General features: G+C 42.6%; 1 protein-coding gene across 4 annotated transcripts; it reads left to right on the top strand.

Annotated features, from left to right (window-relative positions):
* The first annotated feature begins 149 nt into the window (after window positions 1-149).
* LOC105080441 (uncharacterized) lies at window positions 150-17,076 on the top strand. 4 transcript variants are annotated; one of them, XR_012509337.1, is made up of 7 exons: window positions 150-297; window positions 3,093-3,256; window positions 6,307-6,433; window positions 6,711-6,909; window positions 9,668-9,762; window positions 10,120-14,929; window positions 15,767-15,981. XR_012509337.1 is itself a non-coding variant. In XM_045506834.2 (6 exons), exons 2-6 carry the CDS (start codon window positions 3,242-3,244, stop codon window positions 12,078-12,080), a joined length of 2,397 nt encoding a protein of 798 aa, XP_045362790.1. In that variant the 5' UTR covers window positions 150-250; window positions 3,093-3,241; the 3' UTR covers window positions 12,081-17,076. The 4 variants fall into 4 exon arrangements, 3 of the variants coding, with proteins under 3 accessions (XP_045362790.1, XP_045362785.1, XP_010967728.3); XM_045506834.2 differs by having other exon boundaries at window positions 150-250; window positions 10,120-17,076; XM_045506829.2 differs by having other exon boundaries at window positions 10,120-17,076.
* Window positions 17,077-17,842: the final 766 nt, after the last annotated feature.

Genomic DNA, 17,842 nt, shown 5'->3' with positions numbered 1-17,842 from the left:
GCAGAAAAATAGAGTTTCCGGTGACCTATCCGCCCAGTCACCCCTGCGCACCCGCATAAAACGGCTGCTTGGCTTCCCGGTCGCCCGATGCTCAAAGATGGCGGCGCCCACTGGGCCACGCGAGAGGGCGCGGCCATGTTACCTTTGAAGACAAGCCGGAAACCCAGTGGTCTTTTCGCCGCAGAAACGGTTCGGACCCTCGTTGGCCACCGTAGGGCGGTGATGGGGGAAGCGGACCAAGTTCAGCGAAGTAAGTTCAGGCGCCGGCCGGTAGCGAAGGTCCCTGGAAGTAGTCAGGTCAGTAGTCAGGTCAGGACGTCTTCGTGGACAGTGGGGAGGGCCTGTCGGCGTCCGCGTTGGGTGATGCGTGTGGAATTCCAGCGGGAGAATCGCGCGGCTGGGCGTTCTTTTCCAGGGGAGCCCTGACGGGGGGATGGGGTGGGTAATAGGGAGTGTTGGGGTGCCTGAGTCAGAACGTTCTCTTGTGGTTGGTGGTTAAAGATCCCTGGAGATCAACGACTTAGTCCCGAGGCACGTTTTGGGATCTTTATTGTTTACTCTCCGTTGGGATCAGTGTTTGTAAACTGGAGGGTGGTGTTTGTCAGTGAATGCTGTATGGGGCTCGGGGTTTGTTTGGGGCTCAGTGATGGAGGAACTGTTCGGGGTTAATGTACGGGGGTCTCTGGGATTAACCAGGTTGGTGGTAGTAACCGTCTGGGGTACAGATGTGTGTATGGGCGGGTACTTTGGAGGCCCGGGTACCTTGGCCGCTGCGTGTGTATTGAGCTCCATCTTCAGCTGCTGGAAACAGATGTGATGTGCGTTAAAGTTCCCCTTTTGCCTTTTGGGTGTGAGTCCCTTGTTCATCACTAGTTTTAAAATCCTCTTTGACACCCAACGTCACCCCTTACTCTTAAGCTCTCAGAAATGAAAGTTTTTGGCGAGATAAATGATCCAGCGATCTATCAGATAAATATCTAATAGTAGTATGTTATATATTTAAGATCAGTTTTTATCTTTTGTCCTGCAAGACTCCTGCACATTCCTCTTGCATATTTCTTTCCAGATTCTGTCTAAAACAAGTAAAATAACATCTCTGTCACTATAAGTTCTGTTCCCAAAGAGTAAATCCTTGTCAAAATTTTAGAATATTTCAGTTTTAGCTTTTATATTTTGTGCTTAGTATTCATAATTCAGATAAATTGTGTAAAGTACTATGATTTTCTCTTTCACTTTATTTCGTGTAATATAGATTTACAAATTATTTTAAATGTGTGAACTAGTGGTATTGTAAGTGGATTTATATTAAGTGTTTGCATACATTTATATAGAGGTGAAGTTTTGAAACTATTTAAGTGTCTTAGGATGTAGACCTTTTAGGGGCCATAAAAAATTTAAGTATCATTTCTGGTAACATTTTATGGTTATGCGTATTTACCCAGGGACTTGTTACCCTGCCTTTCATCTCCAGTGTAGTCTGTTTATTTTTATTGCAGTCGTAAATGTGTTATTATTTTCTGACTCTCTTTTCCTTATAATTTTCTACAACATAAAAGAGCAATTAATTTAAATAGTTATTTTTGGTCACCTTACTAAATTCTTAATATTACAGTATCTGTCTCCACTCGACATTTTGGTGTGCAAATTGTCAAACATACAGAATATTGAAAGAATTTGATAGTAACCACCTATATTCTGACCACCTGGATTTTACTACTAATATTACTAGGCTTAACTGTACCAGTTATCTGCCCCTCTATCCATCCTTCTGTTCATGATGTTGGTGCATTTCAGTGTAAGTTGCAGACCTCTGCCATCACTCTAAATACTTACGAAATCACATGGCTAATTACAGTTCTACCAATAGCCTTTTGTTTCCTTTGTTTGCCTAATGAACAGAGCTCTCATTTACAAAAAACCTTGGCCGGATGTGAAGTGGGTTGAAAATGCATTTCAGAATAAGATGAATCTGGTTTTTCAATTGAAATTCTGCCTCCTGGTCATTGTGCAGTTTGCGTGACCTGTGTCTGTTTCCTTCTTAGCAAAAAGAGCAGTGAAATCTCTCCCTCAGATTTATTTGGAAGATTCAGTGAAGTAAAATACCTTAAGTAATGAACTGTGATGGCAGGAATATGACATAGTTGAGTAAAAAAAAGCTACTCATTTCCTCATATATGTGGATTTGTATTTTGTGAAATTTGTATTTATAACTCATTTTCTCTCTCCCTGCTTTCCTCCTTGTTCCCCCCTCTTTTTTTTAAGTAATGAAAACTTTGAAAGCCATGAACTTACATTAATAACCAAGCAACAGCAATTTTACTGAAAACGTAGAATGCTGACATTCCCCTGATTTAAAGAGCACATCTGTGCTCTTATGAAAAATATAGTGAAGAAAGTATAGATGAGCAGTCAAATGTCACTTTTTTGCCAATGTTTCCCTTTCAGAAATTCTTAGGAATGGATTTTTAGGTTACCAGTGATAGTTTTATTGGCCTTTTTCAATTAAATGTTTAATTATTCCCATGAAATGTTCTGTTCTTTAACACTGACACGTGCCCTGTAAGTGCTTTAGAATTGTATAGCATTTTTCTATTTAAATTTTGTAACCAGCCACCATAGATAAAGAGATATACAGACATATGAGGCAAATACAGATAATTTGCCTCTTCTTACATGTAAAAGTCATCTTTGATTATATTTTCCAACTGTGTTGCCTTGGGTAATGTTTCCAAACCCAGATTTTCTCAACCCTGCTGTGGTCGGGTACAAACAGCCTAACTGAGCCAGTAGTCAGCAAATGGGTCTGGCTGTGTTCCCATAAAACTTTATTTATAAAAACAAGTGATCCAGGCCCTGGACACTCTGTTACTGATTTTTTTTTTAATTGATGTGTTGTTGATTGACAATGTTAGTTTCAGGTGTACAGCAAACCAATTCAGTGTATGTGTGTGTATATACACACACATTTCAGATCTCTTTCCATTATAGCTTATTAAAAGAAATTGAATATAGTTCCCTATGCTGTACAGTAGTAATGTTTCAGTCATATGTATGCATACATATATTCCTTTTCATATTCTTTTTCATTATAGGTCACTAGAAGATGTGGAATATAGTTTTCTGTGCTGTACAGTAGAAACCTGTCATTTATCCCACACATAATCGTTAGCATCTGCAGATCTCCAACTCCCCCATTTTGGAGGTCTCCCGGTTTGCAGCCATTTCCCAAAGTTGGAAGAAAATGATCCAAGCCCAGGTGACTCTTGATTTCTTTTTCTATTTACTTATGTATATATTTATTTATTTAACTGAAGTATAGTTGATTGACAGTGTTGTGTCTTGGTTTCTTTTATTCTTTTATTCTCCAATGGCTTTGCTTCTAAAAAATCCATGCAATTAAGTTGAAAAGTTTCAATTGATCCAAGCAGGATCTGGAGAAATCTGGGCAAAGTAGGATCAGGACTATATTATTCATGGGATTCATCCTACTCATGTGACTCATGTGTTGGGATATCATATGTGTGTGCAGGACCCTGTGGGTTACACTAGCTGTCAATTCACATCTGACATATGGTTGTGATAAGTTACAGGTAGGCATGACTGTGATCTGTATCTACTCCCAGCACTTCTGACACCAGATGTGTGTGTCTTTCCACGCCGACAGCCAGTTCTTCACCTCTCTGGTGACCAGCTGAGTATCTGTAGTTTAATTCAGTTCTGACAGTAGCTACATGGAGTTGCCTCAGTCCCGCAGGACAGCCCTCTCTTTCGATGCCAAGGGTTGGGTGCCTAGGGTACCCGTACTTCTGACTTGGCTGCAGATCAAGGGTTGCCCAAATCTCTTCCTCGGGTTTGATACTTTACTACCACAGCTCACATAACTCAGGAAAACACTTGGCTTACTATACGGGTTTATTATAAAGGATACAACTTGGGACCAGTCACATAGAAGCAAACGATACTTAGGGCAAGGCATGAGGGAAGGGACAAGGACCTTCCATGCTCTCCCCAGGAGGGTCACCCTCCCAGCACCTAGATGCGTTCACCAGCCTGGAAGCTCTCTGAGCCCTGTAGTTTAGGGTTTTCTATGGGGGATCCTGTTGGGTGTGTGTGGTTGATTAACTCAACGGCCGTTGGTTGGTTTGGTCTCATCCCTTCTTGGAGTGCTGGGGAGGGGCTGAAAGTTCCAACCCTCTAATCACAAAGTGGGTTCCCCTGGCAACCAGCCCCCATCCTGAAGCTCTCTGGGGGCCCACCAAGACTCACCGTGCCAGCATAAACTCAGGTGTGGCTGAAATGGACTTGTTATGAGTAACACAGGACACCCCCTTAACTCTGTCACTTAGGAAATTCCAAAGGTTTTAGGAGCTCTTGTGTTAGAAGCTGGGGCTGAAGACTCAATATATGTTTCTTATCATGTCACATCTCATAGGCGTCAGCTAGGAGGGTAAGGCCGACCAGCTCCTCGTGGGATGTTAATGTTTCATGGCACCTGGGTCTGAAGTTCACAAAGGTCTTTGATGGTTCTCCGTAGAGGTGATGATGGTGGTGTCATTAACTGCAGTCCTTAACTGTCCTTCCTTCTCATAAATTTTTCCTGTTTCCTGTTTCCTGCAGCTGCTTCTTCGTTTTATTTAATGTGGTGTTAATCCTGCCTAATGAGACACATAACGTACATACGTATTTGTCTGTGTCCATATACATGTTCGCTTTACAAGTTGGGTCATCTAATCATCTTCTGTGCTTTATGTATGTCCTGTACAGTTCCTCTTATTTCGTTTAGTCTGTATACCACTGAACTCAGTAGGTACTGTCTTGTGATTCTAGCATCTGGAGTCTCTTCCTTACCGGCTTTAGTGTTGGCTCAGCTGCTAACAGTGCGTTTAGGAATCTGTATTATTCCACTACTTGTGAGTAGCATGTAGTTTGGCATTAGTGAATAGATGCTTGTGAGATAATGGAAAATATATATTAGCCTCTGCCCTCTGTTGCTGGCACAGAGCTCCTGAAATCCTTGTAATTTCCTGAGTGGTAGGAGCACCAGGAGCACCTCTTGTTCTAATGTTTATGTGGTCTTTCTCCTTCATCCTGACACAGAGCTCCTGAAACTCTTGGAATTTCCTGGGAACAGGAGTGTCTTTTGTTCCAATGAGGTGACTCAGTGGGCTCCTGGATGAGGACTGGCCCCCAGAAAAACCAAGCCGTGATGAGAAGCTTGGAATTTTTAGCCTCATCCCTTAGTCTCTTGAGAAGGGCTGAAAATGGAATTAACAATCAGTCATGCCTACGTGATGAAGCCTCCATAAAATCCCCAAAGTATAGGGTTCAGAGAACTTACGGGTAGTGAACTTGTGGAGGTGCCCGGAGAGGGCGTGGAAGCTCCGCTCCCCTCCCCGCATACCTTGCCCGTCACATCTCTCCCATCTGGATGTTCATCTGTATCCTTTATCATAGTTGTTAATAAGTTGGTAGGCGCAAGTGTTTCCCTGAGTTCTGTGGATGGAGTGGGGGTTGTTGAAACCTACGATCTGTAGCTGATTGCTCAGAACCACAGGTGACAACCTGGACTTGTGATTGGTGTCTGGAGTGGGGGCAGGACAGTCTTTAAATTTTTAAAAAGTTTTTTTGGGAAGGGAGGTAATCAGGTTTATTTATTTATTTATTTAAAAATATTTATTTATTTATTTGTATTGTCCTTTTTGGAGGGGGCAATTAGGTTTATTTTTATTTATTTATTTTTAATGGATGTACTGGGGATTGAACCCAGGACCTTGTGCACGCTAAGCATGCGCTCTACCGCTGAGCTGTACCCTCCTCTCCCGGGGGGTGGACAGTCTTATGGGACCGAGCCCTTAACCTGTGGGAATTCAGCTAAATTACAGGACACCCAGCTGGTGTGGCAGAGAATTGCTCATTGTGGGGAAAGAGCTCCATGCATTTGGTGACCAGAGTGTCAGAAGTGAAGTGTTCTGTGTGGGCAGTAAGGGAGACTCAACAGGGAGGAGCCACACAGTAGGGAAGAACTGCGTTTTTCACTACACGGGAAGGAGACTGAACACGGTTTTTCCTTTTACAAGTCTCACATATAGAGAGATTGCAGGTGTTTGTTCTTATATTAGCTGGAGGATTTCACGGTACATTTCAGAAAGCCCTTAGAATTTTCATCCTTTTGTTGAGTGAGTAGAAGACCACCCCGTAACGTAATATTTTACCAGGGTTCCTATATGGCAAAAGTGAGCAGGATAATTTCCTTCACATTTTTTTCCATATCACCCAAGTTCCCTCACCATGACTGTGTTACGACAGGAATCCCTGACATATGACGATGTGGCTATGAAGTTCACATGGGAGGAGTGGCAGCTCCTGGCCCCAGATCAGAAGGCCCTGTACCGGGACGTGATGCTGGAGAACTACAGCCACCTGGTGTCCGTGGGTGAGGACCGCTCCCTGGGTCACTCGGAGGGTGCCCGTCAGTGGCCCTTCCATTCTCAGCTGCTTCACTCGAGACTAAACTGCATTACTCTAAAATGGTAGATTCTCAGATCCTTCTCTGGCCCCAGATAACGGTATAAATCCCCTCTCCTGAGAGGGGAGCCTTGATGGTACCGATGTGAAACCTGTTTCTTCCTTCCAACGTAAAACTCTCCCTTCCTGACACAGCCCAGCCCAGTTCGATGTGGCTTATGACTTCTGTCATTTTTCACAAACAGGGTATCAAGCCAGCAAACCAGACACGCTTTCCAGGTTGGAACGAGGGGAAGAATTGTGGACCATAGAAGCTGAAATCCACGGTCGAGTCCATGCAGGTAGGTGGGTGAGAAGTCGTGCTCTGGTCAGCAGAGAAGGCATCAGAGCCGTGACAGTCTCTGAGGAAACACGAACAACCCCACCACGTACCTCTCTTCCCAGGTGAGAGCTCTTTGTAGAAATCTAGAGAATCATATATTCCTTGTTCTCTTCTGAGATCTGATCCTGTTTATTTTATTTTACTTATTTTGGTGGGGGAGGCAGGAGATAGTTAAGTTTATTCATATATTTTTTAATGGGGGTACAGGGGATTGAACTCAGGACCTTGTGCATGCAAAGCATGCGCTCTACCACTGAGCTATCCCCTCCCACTCTCATCCTGTTTATTTTATGTGCATCTTGTCTTTGCTCGTTTGTGTAGTTATGGTCTTCCCAGGATTTTCACATCTTCCTCGTCTTTGTCCACCGTCACAGGGTCTCTGCTTGTGTCCCCACCTCTCTTGCTATGAAATTCCCCTTTCCTGGCTTCTCTGGAAAGAGAGAACTTTGAGTTCATCACTCTTTTCTTACTGCTATACCTTCGCTCTGAACTGTTAGGAAGTAATGGATTTGTCCGTAACATCCAGCCCCACCGTGGATGCTGTGTGCCCGGATAACCTGGTTTTCGCTGTGCATTTATGTGGTTCTTTGGTCCCCACCCCCTTCCCAGGTTCTCCATGCCTTCATTCCCATTTTCTTCTCAGTTCTCGTAACTTAAGTTTCTTCCCTTCCCATGAATTAAGCTCTTTCTGTCCTCTGCAAGAGACTCCCCAGCTGACTTCTCCCTTGATATTGTCTAATGTACGATTTCTTTCTAAGTGTTTCACTCTTCTTCACAGCAGCTGGCCCGTGACTTCCCATTTTGTGTGTGAGAAAGGAATCTTCTTCCCTCCATCCTTTTTAAAATTCAGGTTCTCTTTCAGTACCACACGTTTCAAATTCTGTCTCCCTGCCGTTCCCTTGACTGTATCTTGCGTGCCGAGCTCTCCTGTAAAACGTCTCTACGGTTGCATTTGATTAACTAGGACAATTAAAGCAGCTAATGGAATAGTGGGTGGTGGGGCTTGGAACTGCGCTTTTAGTAGCAGGAATGGCTCTCTGATAAGGTGCTTTTGAGCACATGATGAGGGATGTGAGTAAGCTTTTCTTGGCCAAGGAGTTGTTCAAATGTGAGACCGTGGGAAGCTGAAAGACCTGAATCCGGGATGTGTTTGAGGAGCTTCTGAGAAGCTTCTGTGGGTAGAAGGGAGTGAGCAAGAAGGAAGATGCCTGGAGTTAAGGGGAGCAGGGGAGGAGCTGGAGGTTTTGGTGTGTAGGTCACATACTGCCTGTCCAGGGCTTGCAAGGGCTTGAGTCTATTCCAATTAAGTTGAGAAGACAGGAGTTTTGAATAGAGGATGTGCATTAATTTTTAAAAATTAATTTTTAATTATTTAGTTTTAAAAATTGAAGTATAGTTCTTTTAGAATGTTGTGTGTGGCAAAGTGATTCAGTTATACATATACATATATATTCTTTTTCAGATTCTTTTCCATTATAGGTTATTACAAGATATTGAATGTAGTTCTCTGTGCTGTACAGTAGGTCCTTGTTGTTTATCTATTTTATGTATAGTAGTGTGTATCTACAAATCCCGAGTTCCCGATTTATCCCTCCTCACCCCTTTTCTCCCTTGGTAACCATAAGTTTGTTTTCTTTGTCTGTGAGTCTGTTTCTGTTTTGTAAATAAGTTCATTTGTGTCCTTTTTTTAGATTCCACATATAAGTGACATCATATTGTATTCTTCTTTCTGTATCTAACTTACTTCACTTAATAGGATGATCTCCAGGTCCATCCATGTTGCTGCAAACGGCTTTATCTTATTCTTTCTTATGGCTGAGTAGTATTCCATTGTGTGTATATACCACAGCTTCTTTATCCAGGAGAAGACCTTTTTTTTTCTTTTTTTTTTTTTTAAAGATTTATATATTAAACCAGTTTCTTCATGTTTGTACTCAGATATGTCATAATCATCTTAAACTTTGTTTCACGATGCACACTAGATTTTTCCTCTCACTCTGGACCTCAGTAATATTCCTCATTTATTCAGAGGCATTCCACCTACCCAGTGGCTGAAACCACATAATTCTTGGCATAATCCTTGAGTCCTTTCATTAACCTCTTACCTGCTTCTCCCATTGAGCCCATCAGTGACCCTTGTCTTTTCTTTAACTGTATCCTGATTTCCTCCACCTCTTGCACATCCACTGCTCCTTTAACCACGATTCACACACTTCAGCTGCCTTCTTTTTCCATTGCTTCACTTGTCCCTGCCGAGAATTAAACCTGGTGTCCTATAGATTTAATGCATTTCTGACACTACCTGGAAATAGTGTCAGATCCTACAAGTTAATAAGAATTCAGTCCCACAAGATTATCCACAGGTCACATGTCAATTGCAAGTCCAGATTGTTATCTCTGCTTCTGACCAACTGGCTATCAATCAGTGGATCCCGTGACCCCCTTTTTGTTTTCAGTTAATTTGCGAGGATGGCTCACAGAACTTGGAGAAACATTTACTTATGTTTGCTAGTTTATTATAAAGGCTGTTATAAAAGATGCAGGTGAACAACCAGATGAAGAGGTACACAGGGCAAGGTGTGAAGGATTCCTGAATGCAGGAGCTTCTGTCCCCATGGTCCTGGGGTGCACCACCCTCCTGGTACATGGATGTGTTCACCAATCTAAAAGTTGATCAGCATTGTTGCTTAAGAGTTTTTGTAGAGTTTTTGTTTAATTGAGGTATAATTAATTTATAATGTTGCGCTAGTTTCTGGTGTACAGCGTAGTGATTCAATCATAAATATGTATGTGTTCTTTTCATATTCTCTTTCATTATAGGTCATTACAAGGTATTGAATACAGTTCCCTGGGCTTCATCGGAGGGCCTTGTTGTATTATAGAGCTTGAATCTCTAGCTCCCTTTTCTCCCAGAGGTCAGTGGATGGGGCTGAGAATTCCAACCTTCTAATCACTGAGTCTCCCTGGTGACCAACCCCATCCTGAAGTTACGTAGGAATCCTGTGCTGAGTCACCCCATTAGCATAAGCTCAGGTGTGACTGAAAGGACTTTTTGTGACTAACCAGATACTGCTCTCACTTAGGAAATTATAAGGGTTTTAGGGGCGCTGTGCCCAGAACCATGGAGGAAGACCAAGTTTTCTTCTTACAGCACGCATAGGATTGTCACTAAATAGAACTTCACATGAAGGCATTTTTGGAAACAGTTTTTCTCCCCCCATACTGAGATTATGAGAGATCATGGAATGATTCATTGTTCTCTTCTTTCCCAGAAATCAGGAACGTGGATGACTCTCCACAGCCTCACTTGCAAAATCAAAGCACTCAAAAGAGTGGGGAACTCGGCTGTGAACTTAAGACGCCTGCAGATGTTGTTGATCAGAGCAAAAGTCATTTACTGCTAAAGCAAAATCATGATGTGTTTGACCTAAGGGAAACACTTTTAAAATCAAATTCAAATTTTGAAAACCAGAACAGAAGCTGTCAATTAAAGAACTCTGCTGAGTTTAATAGAGACAGGAAATCCCTTCTCCATGCTAACCATGAACAGTCTTGTCCTGAAACTAAATTTTCCATAAGTGCCAAACCCACTGACAATACATCCCAGGCCACTAAGCAACAGAGAATTCACAACACAGAGAAGGCTCACATGTGCAGTGAATGTGGGCGGGCCTCACTCAAGACGTCTCAGCTCTTTGATCATCAGAGACTACATCCTGGAGAGAAACCTCACGGATGCAGCCTGTGTGGGATAGCCTTCTCCAGGGAGTCCAGGCTCCCTGAACAGCAGAGAACGCATGCAGGACCGAAGCATTATGAGTGCACTGAGTGTGAGAAGACCTTCTTCACGAAATCACAGTTCAGCGTACATCAGAAAACTCATGTGGGAGAGAAACCTTACACCTGTAGTGACTGTGGGAAAGCCTTCATCAAGAAGTGCCGGCTCATTTATCACCAGCGAACTCACACAGGAGAGAAGCCCCACGGGTGCAATCTGTGCGGGAAAGCCTTCTCCACAAAGTTCAGTCTCACCACACATCTGAAAACGCACACGGGAGAGAAGCCTTACATATGCAGCGAGTGTGGAAAGGGCTTCATTGAGAAGCGGCGTCTTACGGCACATCATCGAACGCACACAGGTGAGAAACCCTTTAAATGCAGTGAATGTGGGAAAAGTTTCACCTTGAAGAACAGTCTTCTCACCCATCAGCACACCCACAGAGAAGAGAAGCTGTATACGTGCAGTGAATGTGGGAAAGGCTTTTCCATGAAGCACTGTCTTGTCATCCATCAGCGAACTCACAGTGGAGAGAAACCCTATACATGCAGCGAGTGTGGAAAAGGCTTCCCCTTGAAGAGCCCTCTCATCAGGCACCAGCGGACCCACACAGGAGAGAAGCCGTATGTGTGTAGTGAATGCGGAAAAGGCTTCACCATGAAGAGCGACCTCATCGTACATCAGCGGACGCACACGGCCGAGAAGCCCTACGCGTGCGGTGACTGTGGGAAAGGCTTCACCGTGAAGAGCCGCCTGATTGTGCACCAGCGAACCCACACGGGCGAGAAACCCTACGTGTGCAGCGAATGTGGAAAAGGCTTCCCGGCAAAGATCCGGCTGATCGGACACCAGCGAACTCACACAGGAGAGAAACCCTACATATGCAGTGAGTGTGGGAAAGGCTTCACGGAGAAGAGCCATCTCAACGTACATCGGCGCACTCACACTGGAGAGAGACCCTACGTGTGCAATGAATGTGGCAAAGGCTTAACTGGGAAAAGCATGCTGATTGCACATCTGCGAACTCATACAGGAGAGAAACCATATATATGTAACGAATGTGGGAAGGGCTTCACCATGAAGAGCACCCTAGGTATCCATCAGCAAACTCACACTGGAGAGGAGCCATACAAGTGCGACGCATGCAGTAAAGCCTTTAGGAAGAAGACATGCCTCATACAGCATCAGAGGTTCCACACGGGAAGGACTTCCTTCGCATGCACTGAATGTGGGAAATTCTCTTTGCGCAAAAATGACCTCATTACCCATCAGAGGATTCACACAGGAGAGAAGCCATATGAGTGCAGTGCGTGTGGGAAAGCCTTCACTACAAAGTCGGGGCTCAACGTTCATCATAGGAAACACACAGGAGAGAGGCCCTACGGATGCAGCGAATGTGGGAAAGCTTTTGCCCACCTGTCAGTCCTTGTTAAACATAAGAGGACTCACAGGTAGTCAGGAAGCCTGTGGCCAGTTGTAGACCCTCAAGATAATAGTATTCAGTGGAGAAGAGCAATGTGGTATTTATCTTTAGTGATCAATTACCTCGTATTTTATGTTGATGAGAGAATTTACAATATGACTCAGATACAGTCGGCCTTGAAAGTATTTTTAGGACATTCTTATGTCTAAAAAGTGTATTCTAAGCTAAAGCCTGTGAATGTGAAAGACTTAGGAAAGCCTTCGGTGGGAATAGACCCTTTTGTACGTGATCATCATAGATCATGAATGAATGAGTATTTCTAATTGGCAGAAATATAATCGTGGGAATGCCTTTGCCCGGAAGTGAGACCTCAACAGGCGTCAGTTAACTGTAGCAAAATACCTTCCTTGGGTGATAACTCTGGCAGGGTTTGCAGTAATATATTTTGCCTCATTCGTTGCCAGGAAATCCAAACAAAAGTAACTTACAAACACATTCAATATGGTGGACTTTAACAAAATATCAGACAACTCAGTGAAGGAAAGAGGCCTTGGGGAAATGATGAATGAGAGCATTCTGTCACAAGTCTCAACTCGAGGTAATCCACCTCACAAGCAACTGGGGACAGGACCCCTTCCACCATATTTCTAGCTGCCTTGTCATTGATCTTACAAATTTTAAATAGTGGCAGACATACTCCTCATGGATTAAATTTTAATATATACAACGTAGGGGTGTTCAAAGCCTGTTGCATTATTTTATTAACTTTCGTAATTTTTTTGGTTTCAAGTTTATTTCAGAATATTTAAAGTACTTCAGAATGAAACAATATATTCATTTCGTGAGTATAACTCATCATATTTGGATGCATTTAACTAAATTTATAAGTCACATCAGGTGGTTTATAGAATTAATAGAAATGTGATGTGTTTATAACTTTTAATTTTGAAGTAAGTGTGGAATCACAAAAACTGAAATATTCCAGAGATTTCCTAAATGCCCTTCAGCCCACTACTCCCAAAGGTAAAACCTTGCACAACCACAGCTCATCAAATAGAGGAAAGTGAAATTGTTGCAGTGCTGTTAACCGGCACTTACGTGAGTTCCTGTAACCAACACGACAGTAAAAATTCGGGATACTCTTGTCAACACAAACTCCCTCATGCTGCCCTTTCATGGTCACACCGTAACCTGACCCTAGCCCTTGGCATCACAGAGCTCTTTGTGTCTACAATTTTGTCATTTATAGAATATTAGAAAAGTAGAATCGTTCGACATGTACCCTTTTGAGATTGACTATTTGACCTTGTGAAATAATAGAAAGTGTATATATTAGTCTCTGCTCCTGGTTCCTGGCACAGAGCTCCTGAAACTTGTAAATTCCTAAGTCATAAGAGCACTAGGAGCATCTCTTATTCTAGTGAGGGGACTCTGGGTGGGCTTCTGGATCGGGGCTGGTCACCCGAAAGACCAAGCCATGATTAGAAGGTTGGAATTTTCAGTCCCTCTCCCCATCCTCCATACAGGGACGAGGGGCTAGAAGTGGAGATACTAATTAATCATGCTTGTGTGAACGGGCAAGCATATCTAAAATCCCAGTCGAAGGGGCTTTGGAGCGCTTCCAGCTAGGTGAACACATTCAAGCGCGGGGAGAGCAATACGGGGACAGAAGCTCCTGGGCTGGGGACACTCCCACACCTCTAGGTGTCTCTGCACCTGACCGTTCATCTCTGTCCTTTGTCATATCCTTTAATAAACTGGTAAACAAAAGTCAGTGTTTTCCTGCATTCTGTGAGCCCCTCTGGCAAATTAATTGAACCCAGTGAGGGGCTCATGGGAACCTCCAATTTGGAGCCAAGTCAGACAAACGGTAGGCAACTCTGGGACCTGCCATTTGTGATTGGAATCTGAAGTGGGGTGGGAGCAGTTTGTGGGACTAAACCCTTAAGCTGTGGGATATGACACTGTCTCCAGGTAGATTTTTTTAAAATATATTTTTGTTTTTATTTGGGTTTTTTGGGGGGCGGAGGAAAGGTAATTAGGTTTGTTTGTTTGTTTGTTTGTTTGTTTATTTGATGGAGGGACTGGGGGCTGAACCCAGGACCTCGTGCATGCTAAGCATGTGCTCCACCAATGAGCTATACCTGCAGGCCCCTCACCGTCTCCCTGTAGATTTGAGTTAAATTGTAGGACCCAGCTGATACCATGAATTGTTTGATGTGGGAAAACCCACACATTTGGTGACCAGAAGCATCAAAAGGGTGTGTGTGGCAGTAGTGTGAAAGTCAAGGAGAGACACGGGAGCAAGACTGAACTGTAGATATTTTCCAATACAGACCTTGAGTAAATTCAACCCAAGATCCAGCCAGAAGCTCTCTGGGGGGTCCTCTCAGCCGCAAGAATATCAGACTGCATGCAAACTTGGCCATACCTGAGGTGTTCCGGCCTAATGGCCCAAGGGCACCATCAACGTGCCGGTTTTTCCCAAACTGATGACTAGAATGCGTCCCACACCACGTTGGCCCTGGATGGGTACCCGCCTCTGAGAAGAAGTTTGCTCTGTGCCTGTGACCATCTGCAAAGAGAGGAAGGTATTGGGGTGCCTGGAAGATACTTCCATTTCTTCCCATCGAGCAGAGTTGTAAGAGCCTGTTTGTCAGGGCCACTCCAATTGGAAAGGCCAGAACCTCTATGAGGTCACGGTGTCACGTGACCTCATGGAACCCTTAGGAGGCCAGAACGCAGACTTGGAAACTGACCCAGAGCCCTGGCCAGACGCCAAGGAGGTACTGCGGGGAGAGGGCGCTGGGGTCGGAAGTGGTTTCCGAAGGGGTTCAACGTTTGGCAGCTGCCAGAAGAGTCTTCAGAGGCTTAAGATCAGGTGAGCCTGATTCTGGGTGAGGATTTCCCAGTGAGGGGCCTGTGGGATCGGTGAAGTGGGAATGTGTGTGAATGTCCGTATTTGGGATTTTCTTTGGGTTCAGTCACTGGGGAATCTGGGCGTTAAGTGTGGAGCCTTTGGTTGAAGCTTGAGTGTGAAGAGATGAACAACTGAAGAAGGTTCGATGGTCAGAGCTTAGGATTTACGTGTTTGTGTGGTTCCTGTTTTTGTTTTGGGGGGAGGTAATTAGGTTTATATTTATTTTTATGGAGGTACTGGGGATTGAACCCAGGACCTTGCATGTGCTCTACCACTGAGCTATACCCTCCCCTCCGGGGTCTGTATGTTAACTGTGTAAGACTGGGTACTTAAAAACTGGACGGAAGAGGTGAAGCCAACCAGCACTGCTTCTCACCAAGATTAGTGACATTTATCAGGCTCATGACATGGAGAAGACTGGGACTGGGGGAGGAATTAGCAGTGGGCAAGAGCTTGTGTGGTAAATTTCAGGTTGAATGTGAGGTTAGTGTTGGCAGAGTGCAGGGTTTGTCTGTGTTTGAGAGCACAGGAGTCTGGAAGTTTTGAGACTCAGCCCCAGGCTAGTGGGTGTTTTGAGGGTCAACTTTGGATGCTGGAAACATTTCTATTAAGGCTTTCACATCTCAGTCCTTTCTCAAGTTTCTGATTAAAATTCTTTCTCCTACACTCACTCTTCTCGTGACCCTCACAAAAGGCAGAGTAACTCACTGTGGTGAAGTGGTGTGTATACAAATAAAGGTAGGATTTTTTGTTCATCTTAAACATCCGTGACGTTTATTCTTGGATATTTCCTTTCAGGTTTCTTTGACACAAGTGAAAACAACCATTTTCCTAAGTTCTGCTCCTCAGTGAGAACCATTTCATTAAAAACATTTTTCAGGCTACTTTTCTAAAAATTGGGATTATCTGTATAAACATATATTCAAGAATCTGCCTGTCTTCTAACATGGCTGGTTTGTTTGTTTGTTTTTGCATTGTCTCTGGCAAATAAAAGTTCCTGTTACTCCACTTTATCACCAGTTTCTCATATTTTCAGTTTTTTTGGATTTCAGCAAGTCTAATAGATGGGTACTCGTATTACACCGCTGTTTTAATTTGCAGTTCTCTAATAAATGATGTAGACCATCTCTTCAAATGCTTGTTTGCCGTCTGTTATCTTTGATTTTGTCTGTTCAACGTCTTTACCAATTTTTAAAATGGGGTTTTCTTATTGTTGACTTTTAAGAATTCTTTCTATGTTCTGGGTGAAAGGCCAGTCCTTTATCAGATATATGACTTATGAATGTGTTGAGATTCTTTTTTTTTTTTCTTAAAAAAAATCCTTTTTTTTTTTTTTTTGCCTCTGATCTCTTAAGTGTTCCAACATCATTTGCTGAAAAGTCTATCTTTCTCCAGTAACCTTTGTACCTCTGTTAAACAGTTGAGTATATTGATTTATGTGGGTCTTTTCTGGGATTTCTGTTCTGTTCCATTGATTTGTGTGTTTAGCCTTCCACCATTACTACTAAGCGTTTATAAGCCTTGAAATCTGTTGATGTGATGGTTCTTTCTCGTCAGAAACCATTTTGCTATTTTCAGTGGAGAAACCTAGCAAAAATTCCCTCTACCAGGAGATCAGCATTGTCATTTTCATATTCTGTACCCCTAGATATGATGTTATTAGAAAGGGACTTCAATTCTGAGGTGTCTTTTTCCAAAATGCATGACCTCTGTTTAATGAGGAAAACTTAGACCAACCTAAAAGATGGACAGTATACAAAATACCTGATGAGGACGCCTCCAAATAATTGAGTACATGAAAAAGAAAAGACTGAAGAATGGTCACGGAACAGAGAAATTCAAGGAAACATGATGTCTAAATGCAGTATTGTACCCTGGGTTGAATCCCGGGATAGAAAAGGACAGTAGTGGAAAAACCTGTGAAATTCAAATAGAATCTGTGATTTAGTTGAGTGTTACACCAATGTTGATTTCTCAGTTTGACAAATGTACCATAAAATATGCACATGAAAGCACGTTGAATGAAGGTATAAGTACACTCTCTGTAGTACCTTGTGACTTTTGTGTAAATCTAAAATTTCCCCCAAATAAAACGTTTATTTAAAATAGGTTTAATCTATGCCAAGTATATCTCAATAAAAGTGTAAAAAAAAGTGTAATCTAATTTTATCACTAAATTTCTCATTATAAACATATTTCCATATTATACAATGTTTTTGTATATCTATTATAATTAAAAATAAGTGGCTGTAATAATCTCATGGGTGAACTGGTCGGATGGTAACTTGAGTCACATAAATAGTATGCGTTAGAGTAGGTATACTCGAAAAACATAAAATAGTCAATTCTGTTCAGTTTATATTATGATGCTCTCATCCAAATTCTTACATTCTCACTCCAAGTTTGTTGTACCATTTTTCTTGTATGTCCTAGACATCTCCGTTTACTTTTAATCCTAGGTGTGGTTTGTAATTTTGCAATTATCCTTGATGTCTTCTAAAAATTCATACCCTATAAATTTTGTAGTACAGAAAAACAATTCATTTTAACAGCTTCATGGTTATAATTTACATGTAACATTTACCAGTTGTAAGTGTGCAACTCAATGACATTTAGCAAGTTTATAGAGTTGTGCCACCTTCACCACGGTCCAGTATTTAGAAATTTTCGTAACTCCCAAAAGTAACTGGATGGTTGTTTTGTTATTATTGAATTTTGAGAATTCTTTGTATGTTCTGAATCCCAAGTCCTTTATCAGATGTCAAATGCGTAAATATTTTCTCCCAGTCTCTGGTTCTACACATTACTTTCTTAAAGTTGTGCTTAGAACTACAAAAGTTTTTAATATTAATTAAGTCCAATGTATTATTTTTC

The sequence above is a fragment of the Camelus bactrianus genome, chromosome 9 (genome assembly GCF_048773025.1).
Source record: "Camelus bactrianus isolate YW-2024 breed Bactrian camel chromosome 9, ASM4877302v1, whole genome shotgun sequence".
In the NCBI taxonomy this organism is placed as follows: Eukaryota; Metazoa; Chordata; class Mammalia; order Artiodactyla; family Camelidae; genus Camelus; species Camelus bactrianus.
Note: the sequence above shows the minus strand (reverse complement) of the source record. Positions and strands in the feature narration are given on the sequence as shown.